Source organism: Temnothorax longispinosus, chromosome 6 (assembly GCF_030848805.1).
Source record: "Temnothorax longispinosus isolate EJ_2023e chromosome 6, Tlon_JGU_v1, whole genome shotgun sequence".
Taxonomy (NCBI): Eukaryota; Metazoa; Arthropoda; class Insecta; order Hymenoptera; family Formicidae; genus Temnothorax; species Temnothorax longispinosus.
The window spans coordinates 22196529-22221697 of NC_092363.1; the positions used below are offsets into that span (position 1 = coordinate 22196529).

Sequence of the window (25169 nt, forward strand, 5' to 3'; positions counted from 1 at the left end):
AGGGGCACACCACATCAATCACACGTACCCCAAAATTGTATATATTGATTAGATTAATTGTGTTTAAAATATCTCCTAATAATAATTAATTAACAATCAGTTTCGAGTTCCTAACTGCTGAAAATTTAATATTAGTAATTTCTATACAAAAATAAGACACAAACCTTGGATTCGGTGTAGGAAGTTACCGATTTCTCTATATCTTCCTCCGTTATACCGCGCCAGTGCAAAAGGCGGCTCGAATCCTTAAAAGCGTAAGAACGTTGAACAAACTGTTCGAGACAGCGGAACAGTTCCGGCAGCAACAAGAGATCTGATCCTTGCACGACTTCCTTTCGAGCTATCGCGCTCAACAAGCCCATCAGATCGCTCGGTATACTGGCCACATCCGCGAATCTCGCAAGACATTCGGCCAAAGCGACACCGGAAATCGTTGCTTTCCGACACATTTCTCCTTGCAGAGTACAGGCGAGCGACAGAAACACGTACTCGTAAATCGGCCACAACTGTGTCCTCGTGTTCAGCTGCGTCATTTCCTCTTTTGGAAGAGAGCGTACTTTGTTCAGAATATCCTCGACTTCCGTAGGACCTCGCAGACGAATGTGGCTCTCTTTGCAGAATTTTTCTACCTCGTTAACGGTTTGCAACGTCGTTTCGTCGCTCGACTTCTTGGAGTAAATGTCGCTCCACAAGGAAATCGTTTGCTGTCTCATCGCCAGCGTGTTCTCAAACTGCGCGGATATAATCTTCAATTTTTGTTTCAGGGTGCTGCCTCCTTCGTCTCTCACATCGAAGTCCCCCGTTATCCTCATTAGTTCCGAGTGCACTTCCATGCTGATCTTCGTGGAATGAGGCGGTGGGAGGGTCAATTCTTTCTTGATTCTTTTCGATATCTTCCTGAGAGGATCGTATATCGATTCCAGTTGGTTGTTTATGGGGCTTATAGTCTCCCTCAGCCGTTTGACTACTACACTCATGGTTTCTACGCTCAAATATTCTTTGGCTCTCAGGAGTAGTTCACGTAGGAACTTCAGTAGCCATTTATAATGCACTCTTAGCAACAGAGAAGTCTGTTCCAAATTCGTGACCACGTCTTTAGACTTTTTTGACTTATCTATGAGCGTAATTTCGCCCAGTCTTTCGAATCTTGCGAACCATCTCAACCCTGCTCTCCATTCGACGTAACTGTCGACATTTACCTTTACATCTTGTAAAATCGCTTTGATGCAAGAATGCGCTTGTTCAAGGAATTGCACGAAGCACGTTATGAGCGGTTGGTTTTTCAATTGCGAAAGTAGCTTACCTGTAAGTAAAAAATCTTACTAATGGTCTATCTAATAAAAACATCGTGCCTTAAAACGGAAAGCAAAACTAAAAAGTAATAAATGAGAAATCGAATACTCTTGCAAATTAAAATTATTAACCTTTTATTTATAAGATAAACTAATTAAATAAATTGTTTTATTCCGGAAAAAATTCATGATTTCGAAATAAGATATTGCGTTAATTACGAATTGATAGGCTTAATTGCACTTCGCAATTTTATTTCCTAAAAAAATGACTAAGTTGTGAGACTTTTCAATTCAAGATGCGATATCGTTGATAATATAATTAAATTAGATATCGTTAGCTTAATCTAGAATATTTACCGTCATTTACAACGCTAGAGTATAGTTTCACGGATATCAAGTCTTTGTTCTCCAACATCTCCGTCTTCTTTTGCGATGTATCACTTTTTAGAATCATACCGAATGCATATAGCAACAGTAACAATTTATTCGCGTCGCTAAGTCCTCCGATGGAAGGATCCTTTCCAACGAGCTGCCATAGATCCCAGGGTAACGAACTTCTCGCGTTTGCAGATTCGAAACAAAAATCTGCGATTATTTTCGCCCATAGCGCGTTCTTCTCCTCAAGATCGTCAAGTATCGCGTCTCCTCGCAACATCTTCGAGATCCATTCCTTCCTGAGTGGCGCGTCGTCTTGCGAGGATTGCTCGTAAAAATTCAAGAGGAGATACGGCAATACGTCAGCAACGTCAACGTCCAACTTTTCATCCTCTTTAAGACCGCAGAAGTCGTTCAACAACTTCGTCGTAACAATATCTCTTTCGATATTTCCCGAATCAGATTTTAGGGATGATTTGTACATGTCAACAGCAGCGTTCAATAGTAAGCCTTGTTGTCTGATCCTAACGAGTCTCGAATTGTCTTGCAGATTCTTCACGCTCCACGTGGCGGCATCCAAATCGATCATCGACATCTCTTCATCATCGCGCGCGACATGTCGCTCAACAATTTCATCGATCAGGGAAGTCAGATGGTCTTTGAAACGCAGGTCTCGCGACGATCTAGACTTCACGTAGACGTCGATACACGCGTTCCTGATCGATTGCTCCGCGGGGAATCCGCGCAGCGACCGTTGCTTCACCAAGAACGCGGTGTGCAGCAAATCGATCGCGCTGAATCGGTCCACGGCGACGATCTCCTCCGACATTCTGTCGTAAATCTCGAGCAGTGCGTCGCGATGCGCGGACTTCGTAATGCCGGCGTTAAGTAACAGCGACTTGAAATCGATTACATCCTCGTTGACGTTCTCCTTCGAGCCGAGCATGTAAATCTCGACGCCTCTGTTACGCATGGCCCTAAAAATCGTCAATTGTATTTTGTATTAATGGGTATCTAAAATGATTCTGTCACGATATAATTGATATAATTGATTTCACAAAATAATTTCATGATTTTAAAACTTTATTGCAACATGTTGAATGTATAAAATAATTATCATATATTTTTCAAACATTATATTGTAATGTAAAGTTGCCGTCTTGGTGGCAGCTTTTTATTCCATTTTTGTCAGATCTTGGAAAATATATTTGCATATGTGCGAGAATTTGTGACGTAATATTTTCGGAGTAGGATAATAATTTAATCTCACGACTTTTGCACATAATTGACGTATAAAATCATATGATTTAATTATTATTGACATGTTGGTGCCAAGAGATATAAATCACCTGGAAATTTCGCCGTATCGGGGATCCATGGTTAGAAATAGGCGGAAATTTTCGTGCGGCTTGATGGTAATGACATTGCCTTCGCTATCAACTCCTCGTTCGCCGATACTGAGAACACCGTTCGGCTCTAACAGTCCATTAAGTCTGTCTAATACAGCCGGGCTACACAGATTAACCTGGTCGATGAGCAGCCAACTACCGTCTTGCAAGCACTGAAAGGTGACTTCGTTATATTACTTTGGACGAAACGAAGTTTTAGCTTCATTTAGCAAAGTTTTGCTGATTGGAAAATGAGATTCTATAATATACAGCTCTTCACGGATGTGTAAGAAATTACAATAAAACTGCGCTAAAAAAATTGTTTAATATAACAGATTTAAAATGTTTTTTGATATATTGCCGAATTGCAAAATAATCAGATGAATATTTACGTTTTACTTTAGCTTGACAACTCATTAACTGTCATATTACATTTAATATATTATAATAAAGAGGAAATGCAATAAAATTGATATAAATAATGAATAGAAATAGTTTCACGTGTTGGGAAAGTTTTGGAAACCACGCAATTTTCGACTCTATTAAAACTTTTGTAATACTTACGTTATCATGTGTCAAGGATAAAATATTAGGATAGGTAGCGAGAAGTAAAGTTCGAAGTTAGCCCAACTTTATCGCTCGCTATGTAAAATATGAGAAGCATCGTAAAGAATAACGTATTAGAGTTGCCTAAATTAAGTTCGGGTACTACGAAGTACGGAGAATAATTTAAAGCAACATTGTCAAAATGTCTTCTATCATATACATACGTTAGTATCATGCGGTACCATGTGATACTACGGTACATCCCCATAAAGTGAGTCTTCATAAATTTCAGTAATGGAAATGTAGCTCTCTATGATAAGGAAATGTATAAAAGCGTGTCATTGATTGAATACCTTTACTAACACACTGTCCACCCATTCGAACTTTCCGCCGGCATTCAGGCATTTATCCTGCTCGACGAGAATCTTCAAGTTCCTCAGACTCGACTCGATATCTCTTAGCTCCGATTCGCGGGATGGCTCACGAAGCTCCATCGCCGACACCACGTTCGACAGTTCCTTGATTTTACGTAAGAATCGCTCGGTCTCCTCGGCCATTGTTCCGCCGGCGACGTTTTCATCTGGCGGCGAACGGATGGTGAGTGATAAGATTTAATTTCAATAAAGGAAATCAGATTTCTCATTGTGATTAGAAAGAAAACCTCTTCTGACGATAAACTACAGTTTTACTTACCGAATAAGTCTCGTACTTGCTCCAGACGTTTGTGAAGTTCGGCAACTTGCCCCAAATTGTCGATAGCTAAAGTTTGCAGACTCTCGATAAGTAAAGTCGTTACGCGCCCAAATAGTTGTTCAAGATGCCGATTATAATCCGTCTGAAACAATAGAAAAGATACTTAATTGTTATCAAGATTAAACTATAGCTGGACTATTTAACTTTATTTATCAACTTTAAACTGCTAAATGCCTAGATAAAGTTTGGAGCGTTTATAAAAGAAAACAAATAAAAAATTGTTTTAATTAAAAAAATTAAATAACAAAAGATAAAGAAGAGTGGAATAAAATTTTCACAAAAACACTGATTCCTGTGATTTGCCGTAAAATATACAAAATGTAAAAACAATCTCTAAGATTCTTGACTGTAAGAATAAAATAGTTTAAATAGTTTCAAATAAAATCTAAGGCTTGCGTTTGGCCTACTTCCTTCCAATTAAAATATAAATAATTTAAATATATAAATTCGTGCAAAAGAAAGAAACTCGAAAATCTTTTTAATAAATCGAATGTAGAGATATATGAAAAAAATTATTAGTAATTAATTTTAATATTAAAACACAAGTTATAATATTACAATTTAAAGGCGCTTTCAAAATCGAATAGAATTGTTATCTCAATTAGTGACGGCAGCTTTAAAAACAACGCGCAAAGTATGCGATTTAGTCTGTTCATCAAAGAGTAAAGAACGGAATATTCGGCGTACATTAATTCGCTAGATATATTAAACGTCATTTTTATTATATCGATAATATGGGTCTGTTTTCTATTGCCGAACTGACCGCACTACTAATAGTTCAGCGATAGAAAACAGACTCATTATTGGCAGCGAGACGGTTGGCACGCTCGGCACTGGTTTTTGTATAAACCGCGGCGTCATACGTCACGCCGTGACGTCGCGCGAATCACAGGCTGCGCCCGGCGCCGTGTGACTTTACAAAAAAAGTTCGCCGCGCCAGCATTCTCGTCCGGTGACTCGAGCCGACAGCCAGCCGAGCGTGCCGCTCCGCGCGTATAATATTGTTACGCTGCGAAGTCCTTCGCGGTGAATATTACGATATGGTATCACAGGTATCGAAAAGATATGTACATGGTCCTCTTCCTCTATTAATCATCGTCTACGCGACATTATTCGTCTACGCGACTGATCGATTCTCATCATTCGCACGCACCGAGATGCTGGTCGTTCATTGCAGGCGCTTCGCGCGGTTTATTCGTAGAAGAAATCGGAAAACGATTAACTCTCCGTCTGTATCACGGAGATAAGAAGAACAGGAAGGAGCATAGTTACAAACCCTGCTTCCTAAAAAATAAGGGGAGCTCACGGCCATCTTGCTTAAGAACGCATTTTTTAAAGAATTGCATCGATAAAAGCAGATATTATTTTGGCTCGAACGTCGTCAATTCTGCACGTATACAGACGGAGAGTTAACGGTTCGTCGCGATTTACTTAATGTTAATGAATCCTGATTATCTCTCAAAAGATATACTTGAACTCAAACGCGGTCCGATTAATCGTTAATCTTAGGGTAATTTATTAGTATCCGCTTTTGCATTTCGAGAGCGCGGAGTAGTACGCGAATCGTCGGATCGCGCGATTTAATGTAAATGGAGTACGCCAATAGTGTGATTTAGGTAACGGAGCGCAGTGATGTGTTAACTGTTTAATTGCATTTGCATCTCGCGAAATTCACGCGTTCGTGTTGTACCGTGAACGTGTCTCGAACGTATATTTTCGGACGGTTTGTTCGGAATGGCTCAATTGGCTGCTGATTTGACTCGCGTAATATCCACGTCGGTACTTATATGAATGTTTTGGTGCATCATCGGATTTAAATCACGGAAGAACGTCGTAATACGTCGATCGTTTCATCTTGGGAGTCGGGAGTGTCTAAATAAAGTATCGCGACTGCCATATTATGACAAATGGTTCGCTATCGAGTCTCGACTGTGTTCGCGATTATTGTTGTTGGAAGTGTGTAGCGAGGAGACTTGAGACGAGAATGAGACATGGGAGAATTCGTTGACAAGACATCTTTCTCTGTTAACTCGAGGTGATGTAATTAGGTGAATATAGTTAGATATTTCACATATTTCAAAGATCGATTGCCTTGAAATGAATAGACTAGAACAAATTGGTATACCATAATATATAATATATAAATAAATATTTATATATTATATATAAATGTTTAATCCCCTGGAATGTAATCCATTGTGCACACAAAAACGCATACGTATAGAGTTCACAGAACGGAGCTTGTAATTATCGACGCGTTATTGATCGAACGAATCACTTACTTGCAATGCATATTTCGATACTACAGTTATTACATAACTGAGCAGTAATTACAAGAGACAAACCGTTAGAAGCATGTCGCAAATTTTTTTTACAGGAATAAATGAATATAAATAAAAAAAAAATTATAAAATATATTTCTTATAGTTAATGCTTGGTAGAAAGTGATTAAATTAGCAACACAGTAATTTTTGTAAAAAAAATTACCGTCAAATCTGGAAGAGATAATGTCTTTTTTTCTTTTTGTTGAACACTTTATATATGCAGATAAAATTTCAGGAAATAATATTAATGGGATATCATAAAGATATAATTTATTAATTCTCTAATATATTGTGATCGTCAATATATTGTGATTAATTAAATTTTTGAGCTTAGTACTTCGATAAAAAAAATGAAAAATAAAAAAGAGATAAAAAAATTATACACGAATAAGTAAAATATTTTTGGAATATAAATTCTTTATTTAATTTTATTTCCTTCATGATATTCACATTTCATGGACGAAGAAGATTAGAGCAAGATATTTATTCCATTATACTTACAAAATAATAAATAAAATCATAAAATACATTATCTACAGATTAAAAAAAATATTAAAGTATTTGGACGTGTTATTTTATTTTCTCTTCTCTCTTTTGTCTAAATATTTTTTAAATAAAATCTGAGACGCGTTAAACATTTCTTTTTTTCTTCCAGAGTCAAATATATAAAATGATATAAATGAAAGAAATACCGAAATCTCTTAAATATATATCTATAATTTAGAAATATGTAGAAAGAAAAAAAAATATTTTAGAATTACAATATATCCTGAATAATTAAATTGATAAAAAAATATGCTAATAATTATTACTTTATAACACGTCAATTCTAATTTAATTGTTCATAACCTATCTACGTATTATATATATAATTTGTATAATTTTTCATCGACGATATCTTCCTTCCTATATAGGTATACGACTCTGGCGCGGTGGGAGGACCCAGTACCCCGAGGATTACCCAAGCAAAACCCTTGTTCTGCTTGGATAAAAACCCAAAGACGGGGAAGCTCACGTACCCTCGTCGTCGATTTAACTGAATAAACGAACCGCAGCCGGTTCGCCGTGCCGCGCGTTTGCTTCGGGAGTGCCGTTCAAGTTATCGGACTAATGGACTTTTTTTTAAGGCTCCGAGATTGAATCCGAGGTCTCCGACGGCTGGGAGTCACCCGCCGTGAGGGGACCAGTATATATGGGATCTCAATTTACTTTATCCTTCGCTGTAAAAGTTTAAAGCTGATTGAGAATACACCCTGTTTCCGGTAAACGGTTCGGTTCTAAGCGGTAAGAATTCGATCGATTGATTAGACACGATCGATTTCGTCTTCTTCCGCGTGGCTCTTAACCCTTATCCGGTATTGTTATTGTGGTCCCAAATATACTTGTCTGCCTTGCAGGGCTAGACGCTGCTAGCTTTTGAAGGGATTCTCGAGGAGATCTTACGTGGAGTGCCGCAGTGTCGCGCAAAAGACTTTTATTAATAATTAATTAGTCCGCGCGCGATTGTAGTATATTATCCGCGAGTGTTTTCCGCGAGTGTCCTGAGTAATGGGAGAAGCAGGAAGAGACCGACGATCCAGACATCCTGAGTCGAGGAGGGAGAGATTTCGGGTCTCGGCGGAGCAACTTTGGGGTAAGGATTATTTCTTATCTGCATAAAATTAATAGTACTTTCCCATTTATTCGGATCGTTTTATTTCGATAAGTTATGAAATAATTAGAGAAAGAGAATTTATTTAAATTTTGATATAAAGTTTATTTTTGTACAGATCTTTTATTCAGAAAATAGATAATTGTATTAGTAAATATTTCATTGAAAGATGAATTAAAAGTCCTTTGCGTGTAAGAACTATCTTTTAACTATAGTTGTATTGGTCATTTTGAGCTCTATTTTAATTTGAATCGGTTTGTGTGTTACAGTATCATCGTAGCTACGTGGCAGATAACTCCGCCCGTTGCGCATCAGGTGCGGTGAGTCAGAAAGTTTTATTTTATATTGAGGTAACAGATTTATGAAAAAGAATTTATCCAATATATGTACATATCTACACATCCACGATTAACAACATAAAAATATATATCATATCTCATAAATCTGTTGTCTTAAAATGGATGGACTAGATTAAATTAGTTCAGATATTTAATCCTGGATATCACTATTTATTTGTTTATTGTGTGTACAAGGAAGTAGAGCTCGTCAAAAGTTAGAGCTCATTGTAATCGTCGTTTATATCGCGTAAAGTATATTAGTTGAGAACATCATCTTTTTCATCAGAACGTGACATATTAATAACGTTTATAATTTGATAGTGTTGATCTATTACATTTCTTAATTAGTATTCAGTATATTACATCTATAAAAATTTTTTTGAATCTATTGTTTAAAGAATTATCAACAAAAGATCAAAGTATAGAATATGAAATTTTAATTTTAAGATATAAAATTTTGACGCGTTTTTATTAATATAGAGCTTTTATTTAAATTTCACAATTTTATGTCTTCCATATGAATAATTATTATATGTTCAGATTATTTGTGTATCCTATAATATTTTCCAAATTCTTGTATGCAATATTAATGTCGAGAAATCACGCGGATGACTCACGCAAATAAATCACGCGATTACATTCTATTGAACGTTTGCATTTATCTTACGTGATTTACGGCGCGCAGCTTTTAATAAACGACCGTATTGTCTTGCAATCGTCTTGCATTAATGAGCGTAGAAAACTACGTTTATGTGCTGGCGCTGATTATCAACTGCAATGCAGCCAGAATAGTTATGGTCAGGATCAATCTGGCCGAAGAAAGAAGAAATTCATCGAAGGTAGGTGGCCGATATTGGCCAAAGTTTGTAAAAAGTTCACTTAAGTACACGTGAATACATAGTTTTTCTATATATATTTATGTGCGATGGCGCGTAAAAAAGAAAATAAATGCGACCGGTCAAAAATTAAATTACGATTAGGCTACATCACTCTTCTCAAATCTCGGGTGATCGCGGATTAGGTATCCCACTGGATTAATCAACAAGTAGAGCTCATCGTAAGCGAGTTAGGAATCGTGTTGGTTCAGTCAGCAAATAGGTTGCATATATGAACGGTTCTAATTAGTGCGCTTAACAATATAAACTTGCGGAAACTTGCATTAGTAAAAATTTAAAGATAAAAACGCGGAATTCAAATGACAGGCTAATTGTAAGATGTTAGAATTATTGCTAGGAATACTCGGACTATTAAAGGCAAGATTACTATAGAACAAATTAAAATACATAGTAAGCTCTCACGCGAATATATATATTAGAAATGTTAGGGATAATAGGTTTGTGATAGGGATGTTAGGATTGTTAGGATATTAAAGATCATATAAAATTTAATTTTTCAGATAAAATTTAATCTTAATTTAATAAAATTAAATTAAGATTTTAAAAAATTATGTCTAAAACTCGGATAAAACTTAAGATATTAATTTAATAATGTTAAATTTATCTTTTATAAATAATCTTTTAATTATTAAAAATAATGAATAACGGGTATTTTAATATAGGTATGTATGATTTATTTTTATAAGTTTAATGTGTAATATATTATATATATTTTATAAATATATCAAATTTAAATGTATTGTCAGTATCTTTATAATTCCAGAAATATTGATTAAAGCTGAATTAGATTTTGTCAAAAATAATTTCTCATGCTTTTTATTTTTGAATTATTTCCGTTTAGAGATTATATTGGATATTGACAGCATAAAATTGTAAATTGTAATGTAAGTTACATTGTAAATTACATGAAATCGGTGAAATTTCGCAAAACTCATTAAGGTAAATGTGCCAATGCCTGGACACATACCTATGTCTAGACATTTTCATTATTTTAGTCCTTCAATAAGTTATAACGCGAATTAAAATCAAAGAATTAAAGATAAAAATATTTTTCTGGTATTATATTTTTATCTTTATCTTTAAAATTCACGTTATACTTATTTAAAAACTAAAATGATAAAGGTATCCAAACATAGGTCTTAAGTGTCCCAGCATTGGTACATTTACCTTAAATAAAAATTGATTGATAATATTTAAATATTCGCTTAAAAATTTTTTTTCAAAATTATTCAGAAATATTAATAACTTATTTTATCCATGTCAAAATCATTAATAAATTCGAAGAATTTTTATTCAATTATTTCAAAATTCCATTTTAAGTATTGCCAGTATAATCTTTTGATATGAAATGAAGAAATTACTAAATAAAAAGTGTGAATATTCATTTATAAGCCAACGATTAAATATTAGCCTCTCGTTTACAAAATCTGACAATTGCGTTTTCGACATTTAAGAATCACTAACACATTCGGTAAAATTACAGTAATTCTTTTTCTCTTTCTTTTTCTTCTTCTTTCTCAGTATTATAGTTCACGTTAAAAAAAGGCTCTACAATTATTCTTCTCTAGTTATTCCGATCTCTCGTGACGTTGGCCCAGTTACTTTACTAATTTTCATTCTTCTTAGAGCCTCTCAACATGTCCATCTCCTTTTCCCGTCTGCCCTTATTTCTGCAGCTACCTTCCGAGTTACTGGTGTATATTTCTTTTTACTGCTCTTTCCTCAGACATTCAAATAGCACTCCATCCAATTCTTTGCGCTTTTATCAAGCGTATAATATTTTGGTCCTTTGTGAGACATCTTAGCTCGTAATTGTATCTAATTCTATATTTTATAATTTGTGCCATCCACATTTGCCACTGGCCCATATATTCTTTTTAGAATTTTGCACTCAAACATAGAGCGAGTCGATTAGTTTCTTTTTGGAGTCCACACTTTACATATACAAGTGTTGGTCTTATTAATGTATTATAAATGTTAAGTTTTATTCTTCGGGATAGAACTCTGCTCATTAAGAAGTTGATCAAAGAATCCTTTTAATTTAGGATATATGTATTTCTTTCTTTCTGTACTTTCTTTATATATTTCCCTTACATTATTTCGTGCTTGATATTCTTCTATTCCTCGTACTTTGGCATTTATTGCCATCCCTTTTTTCTCTCTCTTCTTTGCAACATGAATTATATGTATATTTGTCATCTTTTATGCCAAGATGTAAATAAAATCGATGTAATCGAACATTAAGACTTATACAATTAAACACGCATAATTGTGCTGATAATTTTTAATATATTGTTTAATTTCAAAATTATGGAAGAATAGAGAAGAACTGTTAGAACTTCATCAAACGGACAGGATATTCAAGCCAAACGATAATCGCAATTATCTTATCAATACACGCTGAGCCAATGGAAACGCGCAATAGAACGCTTTAAAAATTGGTATTGATAATAACTTCCAAATAAAAACAATTTTTGAATGGTTACGTGTATATTAAGAATTTCTGATAATATAAGCAGGTATGTTACATACATTTGTACCGTTTAATATTGCAAAGTTGATCAGTGTTATAGATTAAAACAATTACGTAAAAAAGAACAATAGAAAGTAGTTTTTCTAATTGTAAAACGTGAAAATTCCATTACTGATATTATTTTTACTGTATATCATCCATATCATATCGTACAGTTACGTAGCATTTCAACACGACTCTCAATTAAAATAAAAGCCTTAATGATCCAGTTTCAGATGGTATCTACGATAAAATGCAAACATATTATATTTATTTGCGTATATGCAAGTTTATTAGAGTTCTCACTATGTTTAAGCTAAAATTGCGTTCTCAGATAACTTTCCTTTATAAAACTTAACATGATATTTAATCGTTTAAATTGATTAAATAGAAATATGTTATACAATTATATATATATATATATCTATATATATATATATATATATATATATATATATGTATTATATAAACAACAATCACATATTACTTACATTTTTTAGATAATGAAGTAATAAGCTCAATCTTTTCACACGTAGTCAGTTTGTATCGCTTTTCGTTATCACATTATTCAATTTATATTCATACAGCATGCACGTACCTACAATCAATAGAAATTCTATGAGTACAGCTCAGAAAGTAATATCTACTAAAGTTCTATACTTTGATAAACATGAGAAAAAAAAGATATACATCAATCATAGATCTTATCAGAAATAATGTTATAAAGTGTTGAGGCAAAGATGATCCTAGATTACAATCATTTATTGTCGCTAGTTAAACGTTTAGCAAGGAACAGTCAGATAAGCTATAGTTAACCAAATAAGTAATTGAAAATGTTGTACAATGTACATGTACACTACTGGCGTGAAACACGTGTATATATAAAAGCATGATGTATCATACTAGCACGCAAGATCGCTTATTAGCCGTTAGTTGCTCGTCAGTTGTAGGGTTCATTAAAAATAACACGCAAGACTAGTGTCCAGTCCAAGTCAAATTTAGTCCTTATAGACGTTAAACAAGTGTTTTCTTTCCGCAATTTACGACAATTTGGTCACACTCGCAATTAAACGACGACTCTCAGTGCTTATTTCGGTTATTCGAGATTTATCGTTTCAACGAGGAAACCGTGTTCAATTGCACATAAAATTTAAAAAACATAACGTAAGCTTATTTATTTAATATTTATAAAATATTAATCGTAATATCATTTAATATAAATATACATATGTTTGTTAATCAAATAATAATTAATCCATCTAGGTTGATGGTGAATGGTTTGAGATAATGCCGAGTATGAATTATAAACAGGCAGTTATGCCTATTATATGGCTCAATTGTATATTTTGCATGGGTATATTTGAAATACCCATAAATCGCCCACAATATTTTCTAACTGCTGTCTACATCATCTCAGTGTTGACTGTATTTTTCATTTCGTTTTACAAAGGATTTTACATTTTACAACAAATATTTATTCAAGAACTTATGATATTTTACGTTGTCGAGGGAGTCAACGTCTTAGTTGCCGTCTGGGCTATAATTATGTTTTGGCGTTATAAATCAGAGGTAGGTATGTATAATAACATTTCGCATGAAATTAGTGTAGAAGTGGCGAACAAAAGTTATGGAAAGACTACATTAATGAATTAAAGAAACATTAATATTCAGCTTATTTTAAAATATGTGTAAATTGTGTAATAAAGGATTTTTTTCTTCTATTTACATTCTTCTTGTAAATATACAGAATTGCTAAGTATAATTGCATAGATTTGCATGCGTATACATTTTTTTCTTTGACATCATGACGTGTCTTCGAATAAATATTGAACAAATTTACTAATCTATTAATAAATCTCAATACTTGAAGAATATAAATAAGATAATTAAGAGGAATGGTATAGCGGACAATACTTTAGAAGCATTGGGCATAAAAATAGATTATCAGAAAATATACCGCTCTACTCGATGTCTTACGGCTATCTGGGTAGTAACTACGATAACACTAATCTTCATGCATACACTATGGATGTATCGCGAGGAATACTGGGTTGTCTTTTACACCAACATAAGCACATCTTTTCCATTTATATTAAATTCTGTAGTGGACCTCACCTTCGCCGCGCTTGTCAGGCAAGTAATATGTTTCTTAAAGTAATAAACAACAACAATATTTCGTGAGAAGCTCGACCAGAGGACTTTGTCAAGATTTCTTTGATTTCTAAGATATTTGTCAATTATAATAATATCTCTTTAATTTGTTTGTAACGGACAAGTAAACATATAACATGTTTCTGTTTACGTATTTGAGTACTGATTAAGATTGAAATGCGGCAGATGTGTTGGAATGAGATTTCAGAAGATAAATACTCTAATCAATAATGCAGTGCTTTATGCAAATGAATCAAATGCCTTCAAGATTTATAATCGGCACGATAATACGTCCATTGCATTTGTCATGGCGAACTATAAAAACCGCAAAGACATGATAATGCATCACATTCAAACGCTAAGGTATAAGACAAAGACACTATAAGAGATCAATAATAATTTTTGCTTCTATTATCAAGTTTTCATATAATATAACAATTAAACATTAAAAAGACCTTATATATATATATATTTACATATCTTTCCTCTCTCCCATTCTCTCATACACCACACATACACACCATATGTCCCGGATTCTGTAACTCGTTCGAATTTAATAATTGAGTATTTATTGAGTATTTGAAAGATTTTAATATTACTTAAATTATCACTAACTATTGAATATTTTTCTGTCAAAGACATTTACATTTAGAAATTACGAGAATCGGACGGCAAACAAATCGTACTTTTTGTTTCGTACTTCTGCTCGAATTGGCAGTTCATTTTACGATAATAACTTCGACTACTTACTGTTTACATGGTGCATTTTTTGGCCAGTTAAGGGTGACACTCGACAACGAAAAGATTATATCCATGGCAATGTGGGCATGCATTTATTCATTTAAAATTATATTAATAAATTCGCTTTGTTCGAGTGTATCAACCGAGGTATAAAAAATTATTTTTTATAATAAAAATAATATATACAATTATATGCAATATTTATGTAAAATTGAGTTATTTGTAGTTAAACACATTGGACCTCGCACAAAAAGGCTGCGAAATGGCTCCCAGTCGATTTGGCTGAAATTTGAATATGATGTAGTTAATGTTGTCCTGATCAAATGTCTCATAGGGCTGGAAGACCAATAATGGCTAGTTTTTGAGATATTCGACTCCAAACATTGAGAAAATAGATGTTTTAGCGTATGTATCCCACACAGCACAGGATATTTTGAGGGACATTTGTGCATCCGCTGGATATCCACCGGATATTAAATATCCACTGGATATCCACCGGTTATTGAGATATCCCACTTTATCTGTAGGACGTCCCTCAGATAAAGTGTGCTGTGTGGGATATAGCTTTAATATATACGAATTGCATGTGTATTCGTGTGCGCTCGCGCGCATGCAGGTGTGTGTGTGTGTGTGTGTGTGTGTGTGTGTGTGTGTGTGTGTGTGTGTGTGTATGGGTGTGTGTGTGCGTATGCGCGCCCGCGCGGGCGCGCGTGTGGAACTTCTAATTAAGGCACGTGTCTATTCCTTGGAAGTGGTCGGTTGCCTGCATCAGCGACGGTTTGAATTAGTGTAGTTGACGGATATTTTATGTGCTCTTCGTTTCTAGCATAACCCAAATACCACAAAACGCTACATATGTGAGCACAAGTACCCAGTGTACGAGTACCAGACTTGCAGGTACAATAATATCCTAATATTGGTGACAGCTCCTCGTCTATGTTTTGGTTTTGGTTTTTATGAAATCCAAAGTTGATAATGAGATAGACGATGATATGGACGAAAACATAGACAAGGAGCTGTCACCAATATTAGGATATTATTGATTTATGAAATCCAAAGTTGATAATGAGATAGACGATGATATGGACGAAAACATAGACGAGGAGCTGTCACCAATATTAGGATATTATTGTACCTGCAAGTCTGGTACTCGTACACTGGGTACTTGTGCTCACATATGTAGCGTTTTGTGGTATTTGGGTTATGCTAGAAACGAAGAGCACATAAAATATCCGTCAACTACACTAATTCAAACCGTCGCTGATGCAGGCAACCGACCACTTCCAAGGAATAGACACGTGCCTTAATTAGAAGTTCCACACGCGCGCCCGCGCGGGCGCGCATACGCACACACACACCCATACACACACACACACACACACACACACACACACACACACACACACACACACACACACACACACACACACACACACACACGCACGCACACACCTGCATGCGCGCGAGCGCACACGAATACACATGCAATTCGTATATATTAAAGCTATATCCCACACAGCACACTTTATCTGAGGGACGTCCTACAGATAAAGTGGGATATCTCAATAACCGGTGGATATCCAGTGGATATTTAATATCCGGTGGATATCCAGCGGATGCACAAATGTCCCTCAAAATATCCTGTGCTGTGTGGGATACATACGCTAAAACATCTATTTTCTCAATGTTTGGAGTCGAATATCTCAAAAACTAGCCATTATTGGTCTTCCAGCCCTATGAGACATTTGATCAGGACAACATTAACTACATCATATTCAAATTTCAGCCAAATCGACTGGGAGCCATTTCGCAGCCTTTTTGTGCGAGGTCCTTTATATTAAGAATATTACATAATTTATTTATTTTATATAAATTGTATATAGGTACAGAATGTCTTTTAATACTTATATGAATACATATAATAATTTCAATTTTTATATATGAATAAAAAATATGCACCGCACATATATTGTGCAATTTATTCATAATTTTATGTCAGATTTGCATCGTATGCATTAATGTTTATTTCAGGCATATAAAACCGGCGAAATTATACAATCTTTTGAAGGATCTATTATGGATGATGACATGAAAGAAGAGGTAAATCTATTCATGTATCATTGATAATTACATATATCAATCAAAGTAGATCTCTTTCTCCATAACATATAACATTATTATTAGTAATATTTATATACGGCGATTAATTTATTTAAGACATTTAAGTGTATAAATTGCAAAATTGCAAATCTATAAATTCAATGTATTGTTTATGTATATAACATGAATAATGCATATATTCATGTATATGGTTACATATATGTATAATAAGAATACAAATATATTTGCAGATTCAGCAATTTACACAGCAAATAATGCTTAATTCATTACATTTTACCTGTACTGGTTTCTTTTCAATTGATAATTCTCTTACTGGCAAGGTATGTTATTTACTTTATTACTTATATATTTGTTTAACTTAATCATTTAAATGAGATTATGTTATTTATTTATTCTCAATAATAATGTTTTTAACATAATTGTTATATATTAAGCTACTTGCTACATTATTTAATATAATCATGAGATTATTGAGAATGACAGAAATAAGAAACCGTGTCAGTTTATTTTTTTCAGTTCTTTACCACGGTCTTGAAGTATGTTGTTATTCTAATACAATTCAGCACACAAAATGACATGTAAGATAAGACTTCATAGATAAGCAATATTATATAGATAAGCAATCTTCTATTAATATTACTATAAAAAAAAGAAGTTTACGAAGAAGTTTAATAAGAGCTTGCTTAAGTTACTGTTCTTTGTAAATGTCATGTATTTAATAAAGAATTAAATAACATTATACAAACTTGATTAGTAAAATTGTGTTAATTTTATTATAATTGTATTCTACTTTAAAATAACATATAAATTGTTGGAAATAAAAAATAATAAATAATAAAAACTGAAAAATAAATTGGACAATGAAAAGAAAACCGTCGATTGGAATCGGCGGGAGTGATGAAAGGATCTCTGCAGGTTGCGTTTTTACTAGATAATAAAGATCTTTACTCAAATTTAACATATTGAAAGACGAATATAACTGGAAACATCTGTTTATATATTAATAATAAATTAATAAATGCAGTATTAGTGACTCTAGCTCGGTTTATTCGAAATATATACTACATGCGCAATGATCCTATTATTTGTGTACGAGAGGATTTCGATGTTAAAGAGAGTTGGCGAAACCGCACGTCGAAATACACGTAATAAATATGTATTCAAAGGGCAAATAATGACTAGAAAATTTTAGACGCATGGCGATACGTATGCGGTACGTGTAACATATTCTCAGACAAGATTGCAACAATGTAGGAACCTTACACAGCTAACGGATTTAGCAGCTTACGAAGCGAACACGGCTTTTACCAGGAAGTTTGTAGAGCTTTTGCTTTGTGTACGATACATGATACTTGTCGAGGGCACTTTGTATAGGATCAACCGCAGCTAATTGAAAACTTTATCGAATCGTGAATAAAGGAATCGATCTTGCATACGAGACAATTATATAATCATGTTTCATAAGAAATAAGAAATTAAACTTCTTAAAATGATAATTTTATTAGAAGCAAGTAAAATTGTGCGTAAATTACATAGATGTTAATAGATGTTAATAGAGAAAACTTATTAGCAGACTCCTGTAAAAAAATCTGAATAATAATATAAAAGATATCTTCCGTAATTCACTTAATTTTAATTACAAATTCTCTCCGACGAATTTGAAGTAAATTTTTTAAGTAAAAATGCCAACAAAAGTAGACTGAATTATAAGTAGCTCCAAAATTTTTTTCACAAATCAAATTTTAAAGAAGACTAATAAATAATAGAATAACATTTGTTGCCTAATTTTAAGTTTGTCTTAATATATTTTTAATTCGAGGATTGATAAAGAGACATGAAAAGTTAGAAAATTGGAAATAACAATGTCGAGTTTTTATAGGAAAGTGCAAGTTCGATCGTAAGTTTGTCGGAAGAATCGTAAAACTTAAGATTGCGAGTTATGGAATATTCCGTGTTAATCCTAATTAGTACATCGTACTTTATAAGAGTATGAAACTTCTGAAGAAGTATCGACTCTAATCAATAAATGAAAAGCCATTAAAAGTGATAGTAATCGTGCACAAGATTCTAGAAGCAAATGTTTTTTCCATTACGGGATTAAGGATCTAATATCTGTTTCCATTACCGGATTAAGGATCTAATATCTGTTATTATCCTATAGTCGAACGGATGTCTCTTTTCGCTCGGCGACGAAGTCGTTCTCATACTTTAAGAAGCCGGCATAATCCTTCGACCGCGCGTCTTCCTAGTCGGCTAGAGAAAGGTTCCGTTCCCGAGGAACGGGAACATCCGTCAGGATTATCCTTCCCCGGGCGAATCGAACGGCGGCTGAGAATATCAGGCGTGAATCAAGATGATTGATGTCGGTCTGATATGGATTTTCACGTGTTCGCGTAACCGGCCTCGTATAGATAACCTCGTAAAGTCGCTCATTTTTCACAAATCCGTCAAAAATTAGCGCGTTCTGGCGCGACCGTTCGCTTCGCCTCTCAAGAAAGTCGCTGCCGTAACGGAGTTACGGAGCAATTTAATCTGTCCGAACGAATAAATGGATCGTTGAATTGATTGCGAGTAACTATATTCGTCACATATGTGACGAATGGATTGCGGATAATCGATTGTCATTCATGTAATTATTTTCGGAGTTGAGCTTAGTTTAGATTAGAAGCTTAATTTAGTTGAAATCGTTCGCAAATTCAAATTCACCTCGGATTTGTTTCTTTTACTTTCCATTATTCTTGATACTAATATCACGAGGCAAGCTCCGCGTTGTTGTGAATTCTAATCGGATAGATATATAATATAAGATATATAATATATTATATATATTATATAAGATATATAATATTAACTGAAAATACTGAATTTGTGTATTTATGACGAATGATTATTTTTCGAGTGCTAAAATACGCTTGATTTCTGAGATACGTAAACAAAATATTTACAATAAAAGTTAAAAAAAAAAAAATGTATCGCGGAAGATGAGCAATATCAAACATAACGGACGAAACAGAAGTGTATAATGAATTACGCGCCGCACATCACGCGAACATATGTTTTCGTTTCTTTACAAATGGGAATTTATTATTGCGATTCGTATGTTGCAGTTTTATTTTCACGGAGAACGACATCGTCGATCACGGAATCGTTGGATGTGTTTTCTGCGTGAGCAATACAAATTATGAAAAATGGGGGTTACTTCTCAGACAAATCGTTCACTGAAACACTCACTTCGTGAGAACCTGCCATTTGTGATCTTATTATCGCGAACAATGAACCAATTAATTCAAGGAAAAATTAAAGGATGTCTTACTGCATTAATTAAGACGTTGAACGTGCGTAGAAATAAAAATCGTGATAAACTACGATCGCGTGAAATTTTCCCTGAGGAAACTAATATGTAAAAAAAAGTCTATAGCCGTAAGAGATGGCACGGTGTCCAATGCCGACGCATCCTAATAACGCGCGTATTAAATATTTATTACGTTCGCGTATACAGACCGAAACGGCGCTGTGAATTCATCTCGCGTGTGTTATGTAGCGAGAAAATTGATATCGAGTTTCCCCGACTGCGCCTTTCGGCGCCCGTCTTCCTTGTGAAGGAAGTACCTCAACTTTTCCTCCTTTATAGCGAAATCCAAGGTAAAAAAAAAGCACAGAGACATTCCTTATCGCAAAGTTGCGCGACGAAAGGTTCAATGCACGTGTGCCGAAAAATAGGTAGCAACCAACAGACGGAAAATTGAACGTGACGAAAATCATGACGATTAAATTCCGAAATGTTATTTCTCTTTGGTACTTCCAGAAAAATGTTTCCAACTTTGAAGCTTCCAACCGTATACGAATGGAGACAGATCAATTTTTCATAGAACTGTTGTGTAAGATTTAAATCTTAATATTATCGACTTTTTGTATCAAACATTATAAATATATCATTTAATAGCAAAACAGACGTATAATATCGAAAAATAATGTCGATAAACGGCCAATTGATTTCAATTAATTACTGCTTTATTTTTAGTATAATTGCATAATAATATCTAAGTATATCAAATTCTCAGTCATGGAAAAATATATTATTTATAACTTATGAAACAGAAATGCATTCGTCATATTGTGTATAAGTAAATGGTTTACATTTTCGAAGAATTATTTCTAAATCTGCACGCTGGCAGTTATAAAAAAAGATACCTGTCTTATTTCAAGCTGTTCTATATATCGAAAGGCCAACTCAAAATCGGACATTTCCAGTCTCGTCTCCAGTCGATCCTTTATCTCGTTCACGTCAAAACGAAACGCGGCTTTTTAGGAGGACTGTTACTCCGCGACAGTTTTCCTGAGGGATTCACGTATTCGGGACACGTAAAATCCAACGAGAAACGAACTGTGAGTCCAAAGTGAGGCTCGACCGGGAAGGTGAAGAATGTAAATTCCACGATTGTGGAGAATGGCGGGGAATCGTCTGAATCGGATAAACCCTCACGCAGTCAGACGAAATTTTTTATTCCGACCTAACGACTTCTTTATTGCGCGAAATATTGCACTCGCGAGCGCAGCTGCGGCAAATGATAGCATGTGGAGATAGATAAGAAAGATTTAAGAAATAAGAAAAATAGTGGTAATCGCGCTGTTTGACTTTGCTTCCACTTGAAAAGATCGGTGAAAATTTACAAATAGCTTTAAATAGCATTGTTATATTTCATTTATAATTATTATATACTTGTACATCTGCATATGATTATTTATAAGTAAAAATGATTTATTAGACTTTTCCATCAATTATGAGTTTTAAAAGTATATGTTTGATGCAAAGTTTTGCATTAATATATTTACAGAGTAATATTTCTTAATTTACGGATTGTGGTATAAGCATGACACTACAAAAGTTTTGAAATTGAGGAAATATTGAAATATATCCTAAAATCAGGCGTTCACCTTCAATTAAATAATAAATAAATAAATATAAAAAAGTACAAAAAAATAATATGATAGTTAATGAGACATTTAAGCGGATAATTTCTCTCACTTCATGAAATGAAAATCTATACGATTTTCTTACAAGCGAATTCGTTAGATTTAGCATGTTTATTTTATTTATTTGTATGGATTCCGTTCACAAGTAGGCTCGTTAGTCAGCAGAATAATCTTGTTCGGTCGGATTCTTGATCTTTCACGGAGCATCGATTAACGTAGTCTTTCCAATCGGGTTATTCGGTTCAGAGGAGAAATAGGAAACAACTGACTTTCCGAGCCTGATCGGGTGCGGAAGCAAAACGAACGAGACGTAATTTAACGGTGACCGATTTCTCAGCTATCGCGAGTGGAAGAAAATTCTGCTTCCGAAGAAAAGAGAAATATACTCGAAGCACGGAATTTCCACTGGCGTCAGATACATATTTTTTTAAAAATTTGTACATATATATATAGGATATATGACATGACCCGATTTTATAGGATGTATCTTTACGTACATCGAATCTGGTAGATCTGATTTCAACCGCGACGTATAGTGAACAAACAATTGGATTCGCCAAGTATCGAGTAAATATGATTCTACAAGCTTTAGAGTATTAAATTCTATTTTTCGGATAAACTTAAAAAATTTTGATGATATAATAATATTTCATAAAATATATTATAATAATATTTGACCAAAATATATTAGTAGATAATATTTAGTATCATCTATAAATTAACATATGTTTAGACATAAAGAAGTATTTCTTATTTCTAATTAAAGACGATTTTTTATTCTCTACACGGAAAAAAATTAGCTACTATAGCTAAAATAGTCATAATATATGGATAACCAACATTTTTTGCAGCGAGAACAAAAGATTTTACTACTATTGCTAAACTATAGCTTTCGCTGCAAAAAATATTAGTTATCCATATTTTACGACTAAATTTAGCTAAATTTTTTTCCGTGTAAAAATTTGGCTTTATGAAGTTACTTTTTTGATGTTAATTAATTAATTTCTTATATGAAAAAAAAAATTCTATCAGCTAAATTGCGAGTTAACATAACTAGACTGTAAATAACTTTCGTACGTAGGCATTTGAAAAGAGCGTATAATGTTTAGACTTTTGAAAAGAATTTGTGGCGACCGAGTTTGCGAATAATGCCGGAAAAGAAAATGGCTTTCAGTCAAGTTATCGGACGCTATTGTCGAGTTACTGCAACTTTTTCCCTACGTAGAGAAGAATTCCGTTGCATTAGCGTTCTCGCATAAAACATCGTCGTAGAACAAGGACGTTATTCTCAAGCATTCGCGGGAATTGTGAATCCGTGCACGCGGAGTCGTATGAATGCTATACTGCTACATAAATGTATAAAATTATTCTTTCCAAAGCAAGAGTTTTCATATCGAAAACATAATAATTTTATTTCTTAGGATTAGTGAACCATCAGATGATTACAGACTAAATTGAAAGTAATAATAGTAATTCTTAAAGTTGGAAAGTATTCTCTGATTTCAAAAAAGTATTTAAAGTCAAGTATAATTATGGGATCAAAGACTAAAATACCCTCAAATGCAGTTAAAAACATAAAACAATATTGAAGGAATTGAAAAATCAATAAATCGGGAGATGTAAAGACGTAACGATCTAAATTAATGTTAAAGGATTTTAGATCTCAACAATTCGACAAAAGTTCGAGATATATTAGAATGTAAAAAATCCCAAGAAACTTTTAGTGAAAATTAACAAAATTTATGTATATTTCTTTATCAATTGCTATAGCATGTTCGCAATTTACAAAAATAGATGTAATAAATAACAGAATCCATACATTTTTCTCTCCTCCCCCTTTTTCTCTTTTTTTTTTTCATAGAGATAATGTTCGTTCGCTCCGCGCCAAAATTAAGAGCGCATTCTTCGAGATCGCTTTAATGACTTCACGATACGCTTCTCTTTTCTGACGGCTTTGAAAAATTATTTCCGAAGGCGAAGGTGAAGTTATAAGACGGTGGGTGAAGTATGAAAGAGGATTTAACGAGCTCATGGGAAGTGGCCCGTGAATCGTTAGCGCAAATTCCCGCTCAAAGATGTATGCTTTTTGGCCATTGACTGGCAACGCGCGGTAGGACACAGCAACAGCGAGAACGATGCCCCTAAAAGGATCGTGCAAGAAAGAAATCCTGACGCTTTTCAGTCTATCATCTCGAGCTTGTCTTTCTGCAAAATCTAATTAACGGCTGCGCGAAGCATGTTGGTTTTACATATAAAGTTATGTCTCGTTTTTAATAATAAGTTCCTGGGGCGAAACGAAATCGAGAAATTCGTTATAACGCGCAAATCGTCAAATATTACTTAACACATTTTTAAATATTTATCATTAACGATTATATCAGGAGGTAATTGTTGCACTATTATCGGAATACTATAACCGCGAATAGATCTGCGAATTTATAGCGCAAATAATGTTCTTTATGGCGCCATATACGCCGGTATACAGCAAAGGATTTAAGTGTTGACTATTGCGCATTTTTCAGATATGTCCTTAAAGTCTGCCGGGGCAGTATCTTCTTAAAGCACTTTTATCACGTAACACTTCCCACGGATATTGTTGAAGGTGGCTGGCCGCCCTCGTAACATGAAAAAGGGACTTATAAAATATGTGAAATGGTTATTGTGTGTCAATCAATCAATAACGACGTCAGCAGCAATCAGATCTCAAGCGAATATTATAGTGACATTTTGTCAAAGATAAATTTTGAAATTTATCAAGATATTATTCCGATCATCGATATTGATTTAATCGAAAGTTTCTGAAGTTATAACATATTTGTACTTGACATGAATATTTTCTACCATACGTTATCTCACTATTGCAGTTTTTAATTTCTTATATTATAATTTATTTTATTACATGATTCTCGTATATTAATTCATAAAACAAATGTTTTCTAAATTATTATAAAAATTCTTCTTTTCCTCTCTTCTTTAAGGCATAAATTTTGCATGAGTCTTCTATATATTAACTCTTTCCTTGATGACATCATAATTTTGTTACGGTTTTTCTAAATTGCATGAAAGTTTTAACCGCGTTTGCACGATAGAGGGAGAGAAAGGAAGAA

The 25169-nt window shown here is 33.9% G+C and overlaps 2 protein-coding genes across 3 annotated transcripts in view; one reads left to right on the plus strand and one right to left on the minus strand.

The window, feature by feature from the left end:
* The window catches only part of LOC139815256 (midasin), a 111255-nt gene that overhangs the window by 8473 nt on the left and 77613 nt on the right, over window positions 1-25169 (minus strand). The window contains exons 12-16 of the mRNA XM_071782041.1: window positions 4295-4436; window positions 3955-4181; window positions 3017-3228; window positions 1650-2644; window positions 165-1303 (exon numbers count right to left, since the gene is read on the minus strand). Of these exons, the coding sequence (XP_071638142.1) occupies window positions 165-1303; window positions 1650-2644; window positions 3017-3228; window positions 3955-4181; window positions 4295-4436 (2715 nt within the window). The remainder of the gene's footprint in view (window positions 1-164; window positions 1304-1649; window positions 2645-3016; window positions 3229-3954; window positions 4182-4294; window positions 4437-25169) is intronic.
* LOC139815263 (putative gustatory receptor 28b) lies at window positions 12608-17839 on the plus strand. Of its 2 annotated transcripts, none has more exons than XM_071782050.1 (8): window positions 12608-13239; window positions 13339-13644; window positions 13946-14208; window positions 14413-14589; window positions 14865-15114; window positions 16999-17067; window positions 17319-17408; window positions 17591-17839. In XM_071782050.1, exons 2-8 carry the CDS (start codon window positions 13363-13365, stop codon window positions 17621-17623), a joined length of 1164 nt encoding a protein of 387 aa, XP_071638151.1. In that variant the 5' UTR covers window positions 12608-13239; window positions 13339-13362; the 3' UTR covers window positions 17624-17839. The 2 variants fall into 2 exon arrangements, with proteins under 2 accessions (XP_071638151.1, XP_071638150.1); XM_071782049.1 differs by having other exon boundaries at window positions 17605-17839.